The sequence below is a fragment of the Mustela erminea genome, chromosome 6, assembly GCF_009829155.1.
Source record: "Mustela erminea isolate mMusErm1 chromosome 6, mMusErm1.Pri, whole genome shotgun sequence".
Lineage (NCBI taxonomy): Eukaryota > Metazoa > Chordata > Mammalia > Carnivora > Mustelidae > Mustela > Mustela erminea.
Window position 1 is genome coordinate 33,722,958 of NC_045619.1, and position 17,599 is coordinate 33,740,556.

The following is a 17,599-nucleotide window of genomic DNA, read 5'->3' on the forward strand; positions in this document are numbered from 1 at the left end:
CCTTTTGGCTTAACTATAGGCATATACGTAAAAATGGAATGGAAAACCTTCAAATCTGAAGGAGAGAAATGCGCCAATAACTTAGCGAAAAGAAGCATTCTTATCTGAAGATGAAAGGATGACAAGAAGAATCTGAATAAACAGGCCTTGCTAAATTTACCCCAGTTTACTATGCTTAGCTCATACTCTTTGCCCTAATCATATTTTCCACGACCTTCTACTTTTCATCAAACTTAATATAAAAGTGCTCAGGTTTAACTATTTCTTCAGGTCTTTATTTCTTTATGAAGATTTCCATGTCATGTAAAACTTATATTAAATACATTTCCTTTTTCTGTTTTATTTTTTATTATTATGTTCAAGTAGCCAGCATATAGTACATTTCTATATTTTTCTCATATTAATCTACCTTTTGTTACAGGGATTCCAGCTGAGAAGGAATACTACTGGAAGGGTAGAATTAAAAGCTATTTTTCCTCCCCTACAGAGCAAAAGTAATCAATTAAATAAATTAATGAAATATAAATTGGGAAGTGTTAGAGCTACTTTCAATAAAATTTTTAAAAATGTTTTTGCCTTAGGGAATACATACAAGTTTCAGCATATCAAACTTTTTTACTTAACTTTCAGAAAAGAAATCACCATTCATACTCACAACTTCTAAAAGAATATAGACTAAAAAAAATAAGATTAGCTACTGTGATACTCTGCATTCTGCCCTATTCAGCACCTGTTACTGTAGGAGAAGCTGAGTTTAACCAATTTTAATTTTGTTGGCTTGACATTGAGGCCAAAAGTAAAAAAAGAAAAAGATTTTGACAAGCCAAAGTAAAAAGTAATCTTTGCTGGTTCAATAAAAAAATTAAAGCCATTAGCTTTATAGTTTTTTAGGAGATTTATATAATTTTAAAGAGAGAGAGAAGGAGGGCATGTGAGCAGGTAGAGGGCAGAGGAAGAGTGATAAAGGGAGAATCTTCTAGTAGACTCCCCACTGAGCAAGGAGCCAGCCCTGTGCAGGGTTAGATCCCAGGACCCCGAGATTGAGATCAAGATCATGACCTGAGCCAAAGTCAAATGTCAGATGTTCAACCAACTGAGCTATCCAGGTGCCTACCATTAGCTTTTTAAAAGTATTTCATAGTTAGCAAACCGTGAAACAGACAACTATACAGAACAAACTGAGGGTTGCTAGAGGGGAGGTGGGCAGGGGAATGGGTTAATTCGGTGATGAGGATTAAGGCAATGGGGTGCCTAGGTGGCTCTGTCAATTAAGTGTCTGTTTTCAGCTCAGGTCATGATCCCGGGGTCCTGGCATTGAGCCCTACATCAGGATCCCTGGTCAGCGGGAACTCTGCTCCTCTCTCTCCCTTCTCCCCACGCCCACTTGCGCTCTTTCTTGCTACTTCTCTCAAATAAATAAATAGAATCTTTTTTAAAAAAAGAAAAAATAATTTTACATGTTCTCATTTTTTAATAAAATACTAGTCAATTAAATCAGAGTCTGCCAAAGTTCAGTAAAGTTAATCTGTACTATAATTAATGATTTGTACACAGGTCATATTATTAAGGGAATTAGTATAACATATAATCATTATTTAAATCCTTCACCAAATAAGCATTTAGAAAATTACCTAAGACTATCCATTAAAAATAAAAGATATACAAGTGTAAAAGAAAAATGTTCTATAAATCTTACATTTTTTTACGATGTTCAGTATTTTGACAATTCCACAGCAGAGAACTTGTCATTACTGTTTCCATGAATGGGATTCTTTCCATGGAGATACTGTTTGATTTGCTGTCTTCTCTTTTCTGGTATACTATTTCCTCCTGATTTCTTCCTTCTGTATCTTCACATAAGGAGTTGGTAAATGTGGAATGACTAGAGCCAGAGTTCATCCATTTCTCAGAGGTGTCTGGTGAGTCCAGTTTATATTTGTCTGCACAAGAGTGGAGAACTCTATTTTGCAGTATGCTATCACTATTTGTAGGGGTCAAATGATTTTGCTGGGTTTCAGAGTCTTCTCTCTGGGTGACACTTATGTTCCCATGTTCATGTGAATATCGGCATTCATTACTAAGTGTCATTAATTTATTAAAATAATGGCAGAGATTTTCTGCAGCATCCAAGGTGACAAAATTTCTAAACAACCAAAACATTTAATAAGAATTATATCACCAAATATTAACATTTGTGTAGGTTCTGGAAATTTCCCTTGTGTTTACAGTAAACATGAAAATTATGCTTTAAAACAACATTCATTAAAACCTTATTTCTGGTTGTTTATGTAAAAATGTATCTCATTTCTAACAAATCTGAAAATATTTGTTTAGCTAATTTAGATTGGTCAATCCAGACAAAATGTCTGGATGTTTTAGAACCATTTTTATTCTAGGTATTTTTGGTACAATTGAATGAGAAAAAATCCATGCTTTTACTACCATAAACATGAGAAATCATGGCTGCCTAAATTTGGAGAAGTTATTTATGAAACATAGTTAAAAGTACTTTCTACAGTGACTCTTGCCATGCAAAATATTTGTATTGGACTTTTAAACAAAGAACTTATATTATGGGAAAGTTTTTATTCCCATTTTTCGCGGAAAAATTATCCATTGCGAAGAGAATTCAAATACTTGAAAGCATAAATGGTTGTGATCCTCTTAAACAACTGTTGAATTTCTAGCTTATTGAGGTTATGGTTTACATAATTAATCAAACTTTCTGTTTGCCAGATTTGGGGATCTTAATAGCAAATGTAAAAGACTCTGCACCTATATGAGCCTTTTTCTTGGTACCTTTTATTTATCTTCCCTTGTTTTATTTTTAAGAATTTACTTACTTCAAATCTATATTTTCTGACAGTATTTAATATATAGCCACAAACTGCCTTATTTTTTTTCTGCAACATGCAGGATATAAATAAACATAAAACTTTTGACCCATATATATAAGCATATATATAAATATAAAACTTTTAACCATACAAAATGAAAGTAAACTATGGAGATAAACAGTCCTGTGTTCAGAGAAGTAATATTAGACATTAGCATAGGCTCCTCCAATGTACTTTCAATATTTTGTATTTTATTGATTTTGGTGGCTAATAATGCAGAAAATGTTCAACTTGATATTAGAATATTTAGTGTGTAGGATTGGTGTTGAATTCACCACCATTTATTATTAATGTAAAATATAGTCTATTTTCCATGATCAATGCCAAAATGAAACATGTTGCGATGACAAGAGATATTCAAAGGAATTGAAGAATCTGTTTCAACATGAGGGATATTAGGGTCATTTTTACACAAAAAAATTCTACATTACCACACATATACAAAGAAATGTAAGTTTAGTTTTTCCACAAAGATACATGTAAATAATCTTAGTATTTGTTAAAGCAAACATTAATTATATATAATAATTGGCATTATTTTTAAAGCTGTGAGATTTGTTTTTAATCTGAATAGATTATATTAAAAACATTTAAATGGAAAACAAATCTTATACAGATGAGCAAATATAAATATGTGAAGAGAAATATTGAAGACTGCAATTTAATGATTAAGTTTAGGTATTTGGAAGGACATATTACAGTTACAATTCAGTTATAATGAAGGGTCACCATAAGTGAAATATGAAATTATTTTCTTTTTTTATTTGTGTTTTCTGGAGTAATGCAAATTAGAAAATACAGTTAGAGAAAGATCACCTGTAATTCTTTCACATTAATACATTCCTAATTTGGGATGGGGAGTGGGAAGTTCTCTTTCTTTTACATCTGATTAGGTATCTACTCTTAGCTTCTGCTCCTCTGAATATGTGCATCTGTTGACTGCTTTTCCCTACTGTGCTCATCTAATATTTTAATATATAAATATAATATATACAATATATCTTAATATATAATAAATGTTATACTTATAAAATTTGCCTTGCTCCATTGTAACTCTTTGTCTAATTTTCTCTTGTTAATCTGTGAATTAAAGATAATGTGGAATACTTAGCTTATTTTTGTGTCTTGCCTACAATAATTGTCAAACAAATTTATGACTGATTAATTGAATGAATGAATGAATGGATGTTTGATTCTTGTCTTGAAATTATCCTTATGACTTCACTTATTCTAACTAATACTTTAGCATTTAAACTATAATTTAAATTGTGATTTTAAGGGAAAATATCCCTAAAACACACAGTCTTAATCCAAAAAATGTATCATTGTGTTAATCAGAGTATTTTTAAATTACATACATATATTGAATTATTTCCTTAAATTATGCAATGGAGAAGTGAACAGTCTTACCCTTTTCCATTAATATAGCTTTCAACCAGTGAGTTGAATTCTTGAATCTGAGACTGACAAAGTATCACAAAACATCCTAATTCTGGCTCATAGTGTTCTTCAGTGTGCCTTTCTGAATAAGAGTTTAGCATTTCGCCATTGAGGATTCTTAGAGCTGGTAACACTTTAAGTAGAAAATCCCTATTGAAAGCAGGAAAAAAATTAATCATCTTGGAAAGGAGAGTTTATATCTAAAATAACCATGTACCTATTACTTAAACAATATAAGAGCAGGGTATATCTCGGAAAATGCTGTTAACTTTGTAGAGAAAATTATACTCTTAAACTTGTTAAAAAAATTTTTATAGTATCATTTCATGTACAAAGTTAGGGTTTAGAGACTTAACAAACATTTAAAAATTTTTTTCTTAACACAAATGAGAAATTTAAGCAGCTGGAAACTTGGGCTGGGAGTAAATAAAGGTTTACACAATATAAAGAATAATATCAGATACACTCTTTTAAAAAGATGGTAATATAATAATCTTAATGAAATTTGATGTTTGTTTTAGAAGTAGAGGTAAATTCTGATTGCTTCTCTTGGTAAAATATACTTAAGAATAGGGCTAAAACAAGATCAGTAAGAGATCACCCTGTTTATCATGACTGAAAAATATAAACTTATATTCCTTCCTGAGTCTTGCTAAAGATTATAATAATACAAATCTTTGAGGTATCAGCAAAAGTCTATTCAACTTGAAAGCCTAATTCTGTGAAAAAACAAGTCGGATAGCAAAAGCTGTCCACCAAACCTAGCCAATTATAAGTACTTGCCAAACCTTTCACAAGGGTAGTGCAGGCCTCTTTTACAAGGCCACTAATAATCACAGGGGTAAAATGGAGTCCTTAAATGAATAAAACCCCTTAGTTAAAAACTTTCATTTCTTAAAAGGAAAAGTACAAACTGATGAAAGATATCAAAGAAGTAAATAAATGGAAAGATGCCCAGTGACGATATCTTCAGAGATAAGAAGTTCAATATTGTCAAGAAATCAATTCTTCTCAACTTGAACTATAGACTCAATGTAATTCCACTAAAAATACTAGTAAGGTAATATTTTGCATATCAACAGACTGATCCTAAAGTTTATAAAAAGAGGCAAAAAAAAAACCCAAAACACCAGAATAGCCAATTCTATATTTAAGAAAAAAGAACAAAGCTGGAAGACTAACACTTTTGACTTCAGACTTATTGCGAAGCCACAGTAATCAAGACAGTATGGTATTGACAAAAGAATAGACAAAGAGATGAGTGGAACAGAAGAGAGAGCCCAGAAGCAGATCCCCATGAACAGACTAGTTGCAACTAATCTTTGACAAAGAACCAAAGGCAATACAATACAAGATAAATGATGCTGGGACAATTAGACATCTACATGCCAATAAATACATACATATATACAGACAGACAGACACAGACTCTGTACTCTTCAGAAAATTTAACTCAAAATGGGTGACAGACTTAAACATAAAATGCAAAACTATAAAACTTCTAGAGGATAACACAGGAGAAAATCTAGATGACACTGGTATAATGATGAATTTTTAGATATAACACCTAAGACATAATTCAAGAAAGAAATAATTGATAAGCTGGATTTCATTAAACTTAAACTTGTGAAAGACAGTGTCAAGAGAATGTGAAGACAAGCCACATACTAGGAAAAAATATGTGATAAAGGGGTTGTTATCCAAAAATATAAAAAGATTTTTTAAAACTCAACAATAAGAAAGGTGCCTAGGTGGCTCAGTTGGTTAAGCATCTGTCTTAAGCCCCACATGGGGCTCTCTGCTCACTAGGAATCTGCTTCTCCTTCTCCATCTGTTCATTCTCTCTCTCTCTCTCTCCCTCAAATAAATAAATAAAATTGTAAAAAAAAAAAACCCTCAACAATAAGAAAATAAATATACCAATTAAAAAATGGGCCCAAAACCTTAACACCTCACCAAAGAAGAAATACAGATGGCAAGTAAGCATATGAAAGATGTTAAACATCATTTGTCATTAGACAACTATGAATTAAAATAGGATATTAATAAAAAAGAAAATAAAATAATAAGATACTATTATCTACATATTAGAATTCCAATCCAAAATGCTCATACCACCAAATGCTGATGAGGATGTGAAGAAACAGAAACTCATTCACTGCTAGTGGAAATGCAGAACCAGTGTAGCTACATTGGAAGACAGTTTGGTGGTTTCTTACTTTTACTTTAATCCAGCAATGTGCTCCTTGGATATACCCAAATTAATTAAAAATTATGTCTGATCCAAAATCTCCACACAGACATTTATCGCAGCTTTACCTGTAATTGCCAAAACCTGGAAACACCCAAGATGTCCCTCGGTAGGTGAAAGAATAAATAAACTTTTACATCCATATGAAGGAATATTACTTAGCGCTAAAAAGAAATGAGCTATCAAGCCATGAATAGACATGGAGGAATCTTAAATGCATATTACTAAGTGAAAGGAGACAATCTGATAGGTCACATGCTGTACAATTCCAACTATGTGAAATTCTCGAAAGAAGCAAAACTATAGAGACAGCAAAAAGATCAGTAGTTGCCAGGGATTAAGGTGGAGGGTGGGATGAATAGGCAAAGCACCAACCATTTTTAGGACAGTAAAACTATTCTATATAATACTGCAAAATAGTGGATACATGTCATTATACATTTGTCAAAACCCATAGAATACACAACCCCAAGAATGAACTCTAATGTAAAGTATGGACTTCAGGTGATAATGATGTGTTGGTGTGGGTTCACCAATTATAATAAGTATACAAATTTGGTGCAGGATGTTGATAGTGGGGGAGGTTGTCCATCTGTGCAAACAGGGTGTATGTGGGTATTCTCTATATTTTTTTGTTTAATTTTGCTAACTTGACTTTCTCTAAAAAATAAAGATTTTTTAGGGGTGCCTCAGTGGCTCAGTCGGTTAAGTGTTTGCCTTCAGCTTGGGTCGTGATCCCAGGGTCCTGAGATGGAGCCCCACATTGGGCTCCCTGCTCAGAGGGGATCCTGCTTCTCCCCCTTCTGCTGCCTGCTGCTCTCCCCTGCTTGTGCGTTCTCTCTCTCTCTGTCAAATAAATAAATGAAATCTTTTTAAAAAAAGTTTTCTAATTAAAACAAAGTAAAACAACATAAACTTACAGTTTCTAAAAACTAAATGAAGGATGGCAAGATAAGATTACTAAAATGCTAAGGTTTGGGGCACCTGGGTGGCTCAGTGGATTAAAGCCTCTGCCTTCGGCTTAGGTCATGATCTCAGGGTACTGGGATCAAGCCCCGCGTCCGTCCATCGAGCTCTCTGCTCAGCAGGAAACTCGCTTCCCTTCCTTTCTCTATGCCTGCCTCTCTGCCTACTTGTGATGTCTGTCAAATAAATAAATAAAATCCTTTTTTAAAAAAAACCTCAATCTGATAATAATTAAAATATGGAGATATTAACTATCCATATTCTATCCTACCAAATTATTTATTACATTACTAATAAAACTACATTGCATTCTAAATCTCCCTCAAAGTACCCGATCAAGTTTTCTTCAAAACATAACTATAATGTCAAACTTATTTAAAGCTATAAAATGCCAGGTATTAAGTAAAGATGCTTTAGAAATGTAGTAATAAAGGGTACTAAAAATTAAAACTATATAGGTGTTCATGACAGTTTTAAAAAGATGCTCTAATCCTATTAATGATTTTATTTCTTTAGATCATATCTCCTAAAATACAGAAAGCAAACATAAGCCTTCAATAATTTGATGGAACTAGCCCTAGACAATAGCCAACAGTTCTAATTCTTTGTGTACCAATCAAATTTCTGTCTGATAGCTTGGTCTCCAGAATGGACCCAGCCAGCAAAGGAATGAGGTATGCTAATAGCGGGCTTTGGTCTTTGAATAGGTATATCTTACAAGGAAAATTAGATAAGGCAGATTTCCTTACTGTAAATTGGATCTCTTAAGAGTTAGTTAAACCTGATTTGTTTATTTTTTTTGTTCAGTCATTTCTGGTTAAATAACAGTAAGCTATTGGACCTATAAAACTTTTCAACAGGACCCTGGACCCACAGTGATAATGCAGATGAAGTAAAACTAGGACCCTCTTGAACAGCCATCTTTCAGGTCTTATTTTGCCTATTTAATGAGGTGTCAACAAAAAGAAGAAAATATTCATGCTGTTTTCATGAGAGCCACAGGGTCTCAAACGTTTATTTTTTATCTTAGTCACTCTCTAGTTCCACTAGAATGGGAATTCAAGGTTAGATCCCTCTGTGTATCTTCAACCCTGCAGGGCAATGTTTCTGAAAAGACTATCCTTGAACTACTGTATTAGTGATATCTGGGATGCTTTTTTAGATTCAGTTATGCTCAAAGACCTCTGCTGGTGGGATCTGGGGAATTCACATTTTTAAAATATAGCCTTTCTTATGTACCTTAAAGAATTAAGAACCATTACATTGGGAGGAAAATAGACTACAAGCAGTTGTGCTAAAATCAGAGATGCTCAGGGCGCCTGGATGGCTGAGGTGATTAAGTTAAGCATGTGACTTGGATGGTTCAGATCAGGTCATGGTTTGAGATTCAGCCCCACATCAGGCCATCAGGCTCTGCACTCAGCAGAAGTCTGCTTCCCCTCTCCCTTTTCCACTCTTTCCCCCAACCCTCCCTTTCATGTGCATATATGTGCATGTTCTCTCTCAAATAAATAAATAAATAAATAAATCTTTTAAAAAATAATGAAATCAGAGATGCTCCAGGTTGAACTGAAGTTCTAATCATTCATAATTGTTTTAAATTTTCAAGAAAAATATAGCTTACTTGAAAACTTATAGCATGTCCTATATGTCACAGAATTTACTAAAATAAGAGATATTGTGGACCTGGACAGTTATTTTCCAATGATCTGCTTACTGATTAACATTGCCATTGGTTTTGTGTAAATGATATGAAACTGTCTTGGAAAAGTATTCTTGTAACACTACAGTTACAGAGTACGTATCACATATACAGAGAAATCAGCTTTCTATTCAGAAATAATTGCTGACAAAATAAGGAGCCATTTAAACTAAATAACCTAATATAATCTTAGAAGAAAAAATATAGTAATTTGCTTTATCAGATTAATGGAAATATCAATATTTTACTACCAGCATATTGTATTTAATACAACTGTTTGTGCTCTGGACAATTAAAATAATGAAAAATAAGTAAATCCAAAGGCAATATAGGACATTAGGTTTGTTTCTAGATGTTACAAATGGCATTATGTGGAAGCTGTTTGGATGTTAACTAACCAGATCAACAAGGGAAAAAAATGATAATTTTGCCATCAAATACTATATTTTAGATATGGCTATTGATATAGATATCATTATGTACAATATTATAGTATAGGAAATAATTATAGAGAATGTGGCTCAACAGGACTTGAATTTTCACATCGAATATATTTTGATGTTATAATTCATCACCTTTATATAAAAATGTTCCCAGTTTGAGTCAGAATATTTGAAATTTATTTGGATGTAAAAATTTAGCTTGTTTAGTTATTCAAGACTATGACAATATCTTGAAATTTGTGATTTATATGATAAATATGAGTTAGTGTTTCATGTTCAACATATTTTTTTTAAATAATTTATTTTTTTTTTAATTTTTTATTTTTTATAAACATATATTTTTATCCCCAGGGGTACAGGTCTGTGAAAAATAATTTATTTTTTTAAATAATGGTTCTCAGCTTGACTTATTTCGCTAAGCATGATACACTCTAGTTCCATCCATGTTGTCGCAAATGGCAAGATTTTAATCTCACAAAACAAACTGAGGGTTGCTGGGGGGAGGGGGGTTGGGGGAAGGGAGGTGGGGTTATGGACATTGGGGAGGGTATGTGCTTTGGTGAGTGCTGTGAAGTGTGTAAACCTGGTGATTCACAGACCTGTATCCCTGGGGATAAAAATATATGTTTATAAAAAATAAAAAATTAAAATAAAAAAATAAAATAAAAATTAAAAAAAAAACAATGTAGAGTGCTATAAAAAAAAAAAAAAGAATAGTTCTCAGATCTGTATAAATTAGTAGTGCAATGGGTTGGCCTTAAGTTCAAATGTAGCCTTATAAGAGTCTATGATGAATATATTAGAAAGTGCTGTAAAAAGTTGATTCATATTGGAAATGAAGTATAAGAATACTGTGAGATCTCAATATTAGTTTTTCCAGCTGGGCTCCTCCTAGCAAAGGGCTGAATCAATATTTCATTTAGTGAAAACTTCCTGGTGAATATTCTGTCACTTAAGAGACTCTATTCATCATTAATGAACGAAACACATTCCCAAAGGAGATTCCAAACTAAGTCTGTAGATTAAGTTTTAAAAAGAGAATTTTTTAGTACATCAGTTTTGTCCATGTTATCACTGGCCAGACATAAAAGTAAGAAGCCAATTGGGAAAATCTATAACTAATCCTTTTGTTGGTATCAAGGGGTTATGTAAAGTTCATTGGAACATACTGCTTAAAGTTTGACTCGATCCTTTCATTAACAAATCCATATTTTATGGATTACTGGATTTTATACCCTTTAGATAACTAAATCTCTTCTTGAAATTATGAAAGCTGTATTAGGCCAACTGATCAAAGTGAAATTTGATAAGCGAAATTTTCAAGTTGGTATGAGTCTAGTCTAATAAAGTTCATTTAAACATAAAAATTCTAATACCTAAATAATTGTACATCTATAAGTACTAATTTTTTCTATCAATATTATTTCTAACTAAATATTTTCTTTTAAACTGTAAAGTATATATATTTAGTTAGTATATTATGTATTAGTTTAGTACTAACACTTAGTAGTATAGTAGTAAAATGTGCATATTTATCTTTATAAATGTAAATAGATTTATATCAATATATTTCTCTATCAGCCTATTTGATTCAACAAACTAAGTGTTTATTCTTCATGCAAAAAATAAATAAATAAATTCAAAGATTATTCAGGATATATAGGTTTGTTTCTAGTTACTGCAACTGGCGACATGGCAGCTGTTTAAATGGAACTGATATCAAATCAGCAAGAAAATTCATGTTCTATTTGCTCAACGCCTAATAGAAAAACCATGCTCCCCCGCAAAAGAACTTGCACCCAATGATGGGCACAACCACTTATTTCTGTTTGTCATCATAGATTTGGTCTATATAGCTACTGAGGAAAATAAAGACATATACCTAAAAACAACCCACCAGGTATTTTCATTATAAATAAAATGGCCTGCCAAGCAGAGACTTTTGGACATAGTTACACCCACTTTTTGTATGGGAAGTTTCACTCTAAGGTTTGCTTTCTAAAAATGAGGACCCAAAGGGGCACCTGGGTAGTTCAGTTGGCTAAGCATCTGACTCTTGATTTCAACTTGGTCATGATCTCAGTGTCCTGGGATCAAGTCCCATGTTAGGTTTGGTGCTCTGCCTGATCCTCTCCCTCTGCTCACTCCCCTCGAGCATTCTCTCTCTTTCTCTCTCTCTTGCTCTCACTTTCTTTTTTTTTAGATTTTTTTAAATTTTATTTTTTTAGTGTTCCAAGATTTATTGTTTATGTACCACTCTACCTCTCAAATAAATAAGTAAAATCTTAAAAAATAAAATAAAATAATAAAAATAAATGAAAATGAGGAGGCCTAAACCTGGGGATTAGGGTTTTAAACCCTAATGTAAGAAAAACACAGCCCCAGAACTTGAGCTAGTATATCTAGATGGAGATCTTTACTACTTCTATGTCAAATGAGAGAGTCCTTTTCCCAGCTGGCAAGAAGTCTAGACACATATTTAGGGGGTCCTTAGTAATTTGTCCTGAGATCAGTTTTTCAGGAAACATGAGGAACTTGACAAACATTATGGATCCCTAAAAGTCAAAGTACCCTAGCTGTAGAACTGCTATTGATAATTACTACAAATCAATAATAAGATCAATTGTCAATTTATAGGTCATAACACTTTCAATCACTAAAGGGAAATTTTAAAAATTCAATAGAAAAATGAGAGGGTCTGAAACATGCTTTTTATTTTCAAGTTTTTACACATTATAGTGTAAAATTCTGTAATGTATTCCTTCAATAAATAATTTTGGTCATCTATAACATATGTATGTCACATATATATATCATATACATATATATTATACATACATATTCTATACACACACACACACACATATAGTTACCTAGGAAAATAAAAATATCTATGTAAAAATAAACCATCAGATACTTTCATTATAAATAATACCACCTGCCAAGAAGATTATTTAGTAATTATTTAGATATAATTACTCTTCCTTGTGTATGGAAATTTTCACACTCTTCTAGCTCTAAACTAGAAGAATCTATACAATAATCTGTGACCACTTCCACTACTTAATTTTAGCCCTCTTTTTTTTTTTAAGATTTATCTTTATTTATTTATTTATTTCCCCTAGATCATCCTTTTTTTTTTTTAATTTCTTTTGAATATGAGAATTCATTGTTTATGCACCACACTCAGTGCTCCATGCCATATGTGCCCTCCATATTACCCACCACCTGGCTTCCCCAACCTCCCACCCCCTGCCCCTTCAAAACCCTCAGATTGTTTTTCAGAGTCTATAGTCTCTCATGGTTCATCTGCCCCTCCAATTTCCCTCAACTCCCTTCTCCTCTCCATCTCCCTATGTCCTCCATGTTATTTGTTAAGCTCCACAAATAAGTGAAACCATAGCCCTCTTCTAATGCCTGGACTCTATAACAACATTTAATTTGGCTACTTTCCCTAATCTCTTATCACTTTGCTGCTGAAAAAAAAATCTTCCCCAAACACTATTTTCCTTTTCATACAACTATTCAAAATTTCTCTATAGGTCCTTAAAAACAGTGGCTAACATTTGCCAACTGTGCTATATGCTAGGCACTACTATAAATTGCTTTTATGCAGCAACATATTTAGTCCTTACAAAGACTACTGGCGTACTCTGGTGGCCATGTTCTTCTCTACATTTTCTGGCCTCTTCTGCAGTTAGTTAGTCCTTATGACTGGTTACAGCTAGTAGAATATGAGAGGAGAGATCAACGCCACTTTTGAGAGCAGACTGGTTAAATGTCCATTATTCTTTCTTTGTGGCCTCTTTCCCCTCCCGCACCAGAATCTACTACCTAAAAAAGTCACATTACATTGAAGTCACATAACACAGAACCACAAAATGGAAGTATCCTAAGTTTCTGAGTCTGCTTAGATTAGAGAGGCCAAACTTATATCAGATACAATATAAGCAATAAATAAGCTCCTATTTATGAAACCACATAAATCTCTGGGTTCGTTGTTGTGTGGTACAACCTATATTACCTTAATGGATAAATCCTGAGGTAGCTACTATTTTATGATTATGAAGACACTGAGACACAGCTAGATTAAGTAATTTGTGCAAGGCAAACAGCTAGGAAGTGGTGGAACTAGATGCACCTGACCAGTTTATTCGCAAGGTCCATACATATTTCTAGTATGCTACAGGCTCTCTACATGACCACTGGATAAAGGAGACTTGATCACAATCTAGTGGCAATTTATCATGTGGCACAGTAAAGTAGAGTATTTAAATTTCAGGCTTTAGAACTCAAATCCCTTCCCTGACACTTACATCACAGCTGGGTAAATCACAAGGAATCCAAGCTTCAGTAGATAACTCTGTAAAATCGGAATAATAATTACAGAATCCAACTCAGAGTTGCTGTGGAGTAATATGTCTAGATAGTAGGCCATTCTCTGACCCACTGTAAATGCACGCACTTGATTTCTTATTTCCTTCCAAAGATATTTCCCCCATATCTGTCTCCTTTACACCTGAGTAGACCAGAGCCTAACCTTGCCCTTCACATTCCCTCCTTTTCATTGATATTTCCTCTATCGGAAGTGGGTTTTCTTTTTCCCTTTTAAACTTGATTTTTAAATCTTATCAAACTTTTGATGTTTAACCCAAAGTCTGACTCTGCAGCAAAGATATTTTTTCTTCATCACAGTAAATTAAAGCAGGGTTTCTAAAGCATATGTGTTGCCTACAATAATCATCTGACCTTGGTATTAGGTACTGAAATGTACGAGTCAAAGAGCACAAACTGAAGCCAGATTTCATGGGTTTGAATTCTGGTTCTTCCATTAGCTAGCTGTAAGCATGTTATTTAGCCTTTTTATGACTCTGTTTCCCCTCTAAAATGGGAATACTAGCTAGCTACTTTATCAGGCATATTGTAAATATTAAATAATAAATTAAATATTAAATTACCTTGTGCTGGGCACAAGGTAAACACTATGACAGGGTTTGCTGTCACTATTGGTTTTCATGGCTATTATTTGTAGCATACATTTTATATCCTATCAAGATTATAAACATGGTTTAAAATCATGGAGTGCACAGAATTTCCTTTATAGTGTCCAAAATGTTGGGATAATGGCTGGATATAGTAGGCATACACTGAATATTTGGTGATTTAATGAGAGCCTATAGTGTGGTTAGCCTTCGCATGGAAAATAGATTTCTGAATGTTTACCATGTTCCAGGAATTGTGCCCAACAAAGTATGTGCCTTATCCCATACAATTATCATAACTACCCCCATAAGATAGGTACTATTATTATTTCATTTTACCAGTGAGGTTCAGAGACATAGTTAAGTTGTTACTTGTCCAGGATCACACAGTATATGACAGGAATAGGATGTCCTTGTTTAAAAACACAGTGATTTCCAAACTTTAGTATGCATCAGTCATTCAAAGGGCTTATTTAAACACCCATTACTGGGACGCCTGGATGGCTCAGTCATTAACCGTCTGCCTTCAACTCAGGTCATGATCCCAAGGTCCTGGGATCGAGCCCCACATTGGGCTCCCTGCTCAGAGGGAAGCCTGCTTATTCCTCTCCCACTCACCCTGCTTGTGTTCCCTCTCTCACTGTCTCTTTCTGTCATATAAATAGAATCTTTAAAAAAAGAAGAAGAAGAAGAAACACAGATTACTAAACATCATCCCTAGTTTCTGATTAAATGAGTATGGGCAATGTCCAAGATTTTGCATTTCTAACAAGTATCCAAGTGATGATGAAGTTGCTTGTCTAGAGATACACTTTTGAAAACCACTTCACTGGGTGATAGTCTTTCCTCTATACTACACAGCTTAAATGGCACCTAGAAACAGATGTTTATAAAGTAGAAGTTGACAAGTTCTATTTAAAACATGTAAAAACATACCAGGTTTCCCTAAAAAATAGTGAAACTTTAGAAATTTATGTAGAAATTGAGCTTTAAAGAAAATAGAAAAACATTTTCTGGCAAAGATAATAACTCTACACAAGCCATCAAAAAGTAGCAAATTATACAAGTATTTGACTTGGTATAAAAATGCTATTTTCAAAAAAAAATAGTTTTCTTAATGAAAGACCAATTAACAAATTCAGGAAATCAATACTTATGGAAAGAGAGTGTCAGAGGTTTGCAGTGGCCTCAGACAAGGGAAGGAAAGAGACTATTTCCTAGACTCTCTTATCTTGTTCTACAAGTGGATTAAGTCAGATATAGGAATTTTAAACATGACCAGATCATTGGCTCTACCATAACATACATTCCTTTGGAAGTCTTCAGAAACAGGATCTTCCTGCCTGTGGCCACACATCATAGAAAAACCAAATCAGGACAAAGAATCAACTGCTTCAGCCCTAGGATCAGATATCACAACTTTCTTTTCAATGATGTATCCTTCCTTGTCTATATTTTATTCATAAATGTCTTATTTTTACTACCTGATCAAACTGATAAGATTAACAGATTTGATCCGAACTCTGAAACAGATTTTCCACCTGAATTTCAGTACATACTTGCCTTTCTCTATACTTAGTGTGTTATCAAACTTGTCTTGCTAAATTAGGCTATAAGTCCTGTCTATTCTTGACTTCTTCTGTCTTCATGTACCCATGACTTTATACGATACAAATGTCAAATGTACAATAAATCATGTTAAACTGTTTTACAAATGAATGCTGCTAGACATAAAAAGAGAGAAGATCAGATCAGAATCATCAGCAGTACTAGAGGAGGGGACATATGCAAGGTCTTTCAGAATTCTGGACCTGGGTAAATGAGTAATGCTCTGAGGATGTATAAGAGAAAACCACATAAGGCCAAGGACAAGAACCAGAGAGAAGCAAGAGGTAGAAAATTAACAGGAATCCATATAGGGCCAGGAATAATTCTTACCAGCCAAAGGTGAAAGGATATCTATAAGAGGCACCAGGGAGTCAGCGCCAGAGCAGAAAAGCTAAACTGGCACTAGTCTAAAGATTTCTTTGAGACTTCCCTAACAGAACTTAAAAACAAGCTTTAAAAGCATCTCACTATTTCAAGTAACTTAGCTGCTGTACATCAGAAGCAAAATAAATGTTGCCTAAAGAAAAAGAACAAAATTAAGAAATCAACAGTACCAAATTTAAGGTGTCCAGAATATAATCCAGAATATAATCATAATTGACCAAGTGTGCAAGAAGCAGAGCAACATGAGCCAGAATTGGGGGGAAAAATCAACAAAACTAGACCCCAAACGATACAGATAATGAAACCAGCAGACAAGGATTTTGAAACAGCTATTACAAATATTCTTCATATGTTCAAGGTGATTCAGGAAAACATGAGCATGATTAGGAGAAAAACTGAAGATATTAAAAAAAAATAAATGAAATTTTTACAGATGAAAAACATAGTATCTGAACTCTGAACTGATTAAGTCTGGATTTAACAACAAAATAAATATGTTAGAGGAAAATATCAGAAAGTTTGAAGATACAGCAATAACTGTCTAGAGTGAACTACAGGCAGAAAAAAGGCATAATATATAGAAGAACAGAACAATAGCAACTTCTAGAATATATCAAGTGATCTGATATTGGTGAAATTGGCATCCTAGTTGTACAAGAGAGGAAGGAGGCAGGAAAAATGTGTGAAAAAATAATGGGCGAAAAATTTCTTAATTTTATGGAAATGACAAATTCATCAGATTCAAGGGTTCAATAGATCTTAAGAAGAGTAAATCTCTCTAAAACCACAGCAAAACACAGTATAATCAAAGTGCTGAAGACCACTGATAAGATAAACTTTAGAAGTCTCCAAAGAGAATGTCAGCAGACTTCTCATCAGAAACAATGAAATCCATTAAGGAGTAGGGAGATACTTTTAAAGTCTGA

The 17,599-nt window shown here is 33.4% G+C and overlaps 1 protein-coding gene across 5 annotated transcripts in view; it reads right to left on the reverse strand.

Moving 5' to 3' along the window:
* Positions 1-17,599, reverse strand: part of LRRIQ1 (leucine rich repeats and IQ motif containing 1) — a 219,311-nt gene that overhangs the window by 130,901 nt on the left and 70,811 nt on the right. For 4 of the 5 annotated variants that reach the window (XM_032346855.1, XM_032346852.1, XM_032346854.1 and 1 more), the window contains 2 exons: positions 4,308-4,487; positions 1,697-2,143 (listed from right to left, as the gene is read on the reverse strand). In XM_032346855.1, coding sequence (XP_032202746.1) covers positions 1,697-2,143; positions 4,308-4,487 — 627 coding nt within the window. The remainder of the gene's footprint in view (positions 1-1,696; positions 2,144-4,307; positions 4,488-17,599) is intronic. The other variant, XM_032346857.1, reaches the window with a different exon arrangement.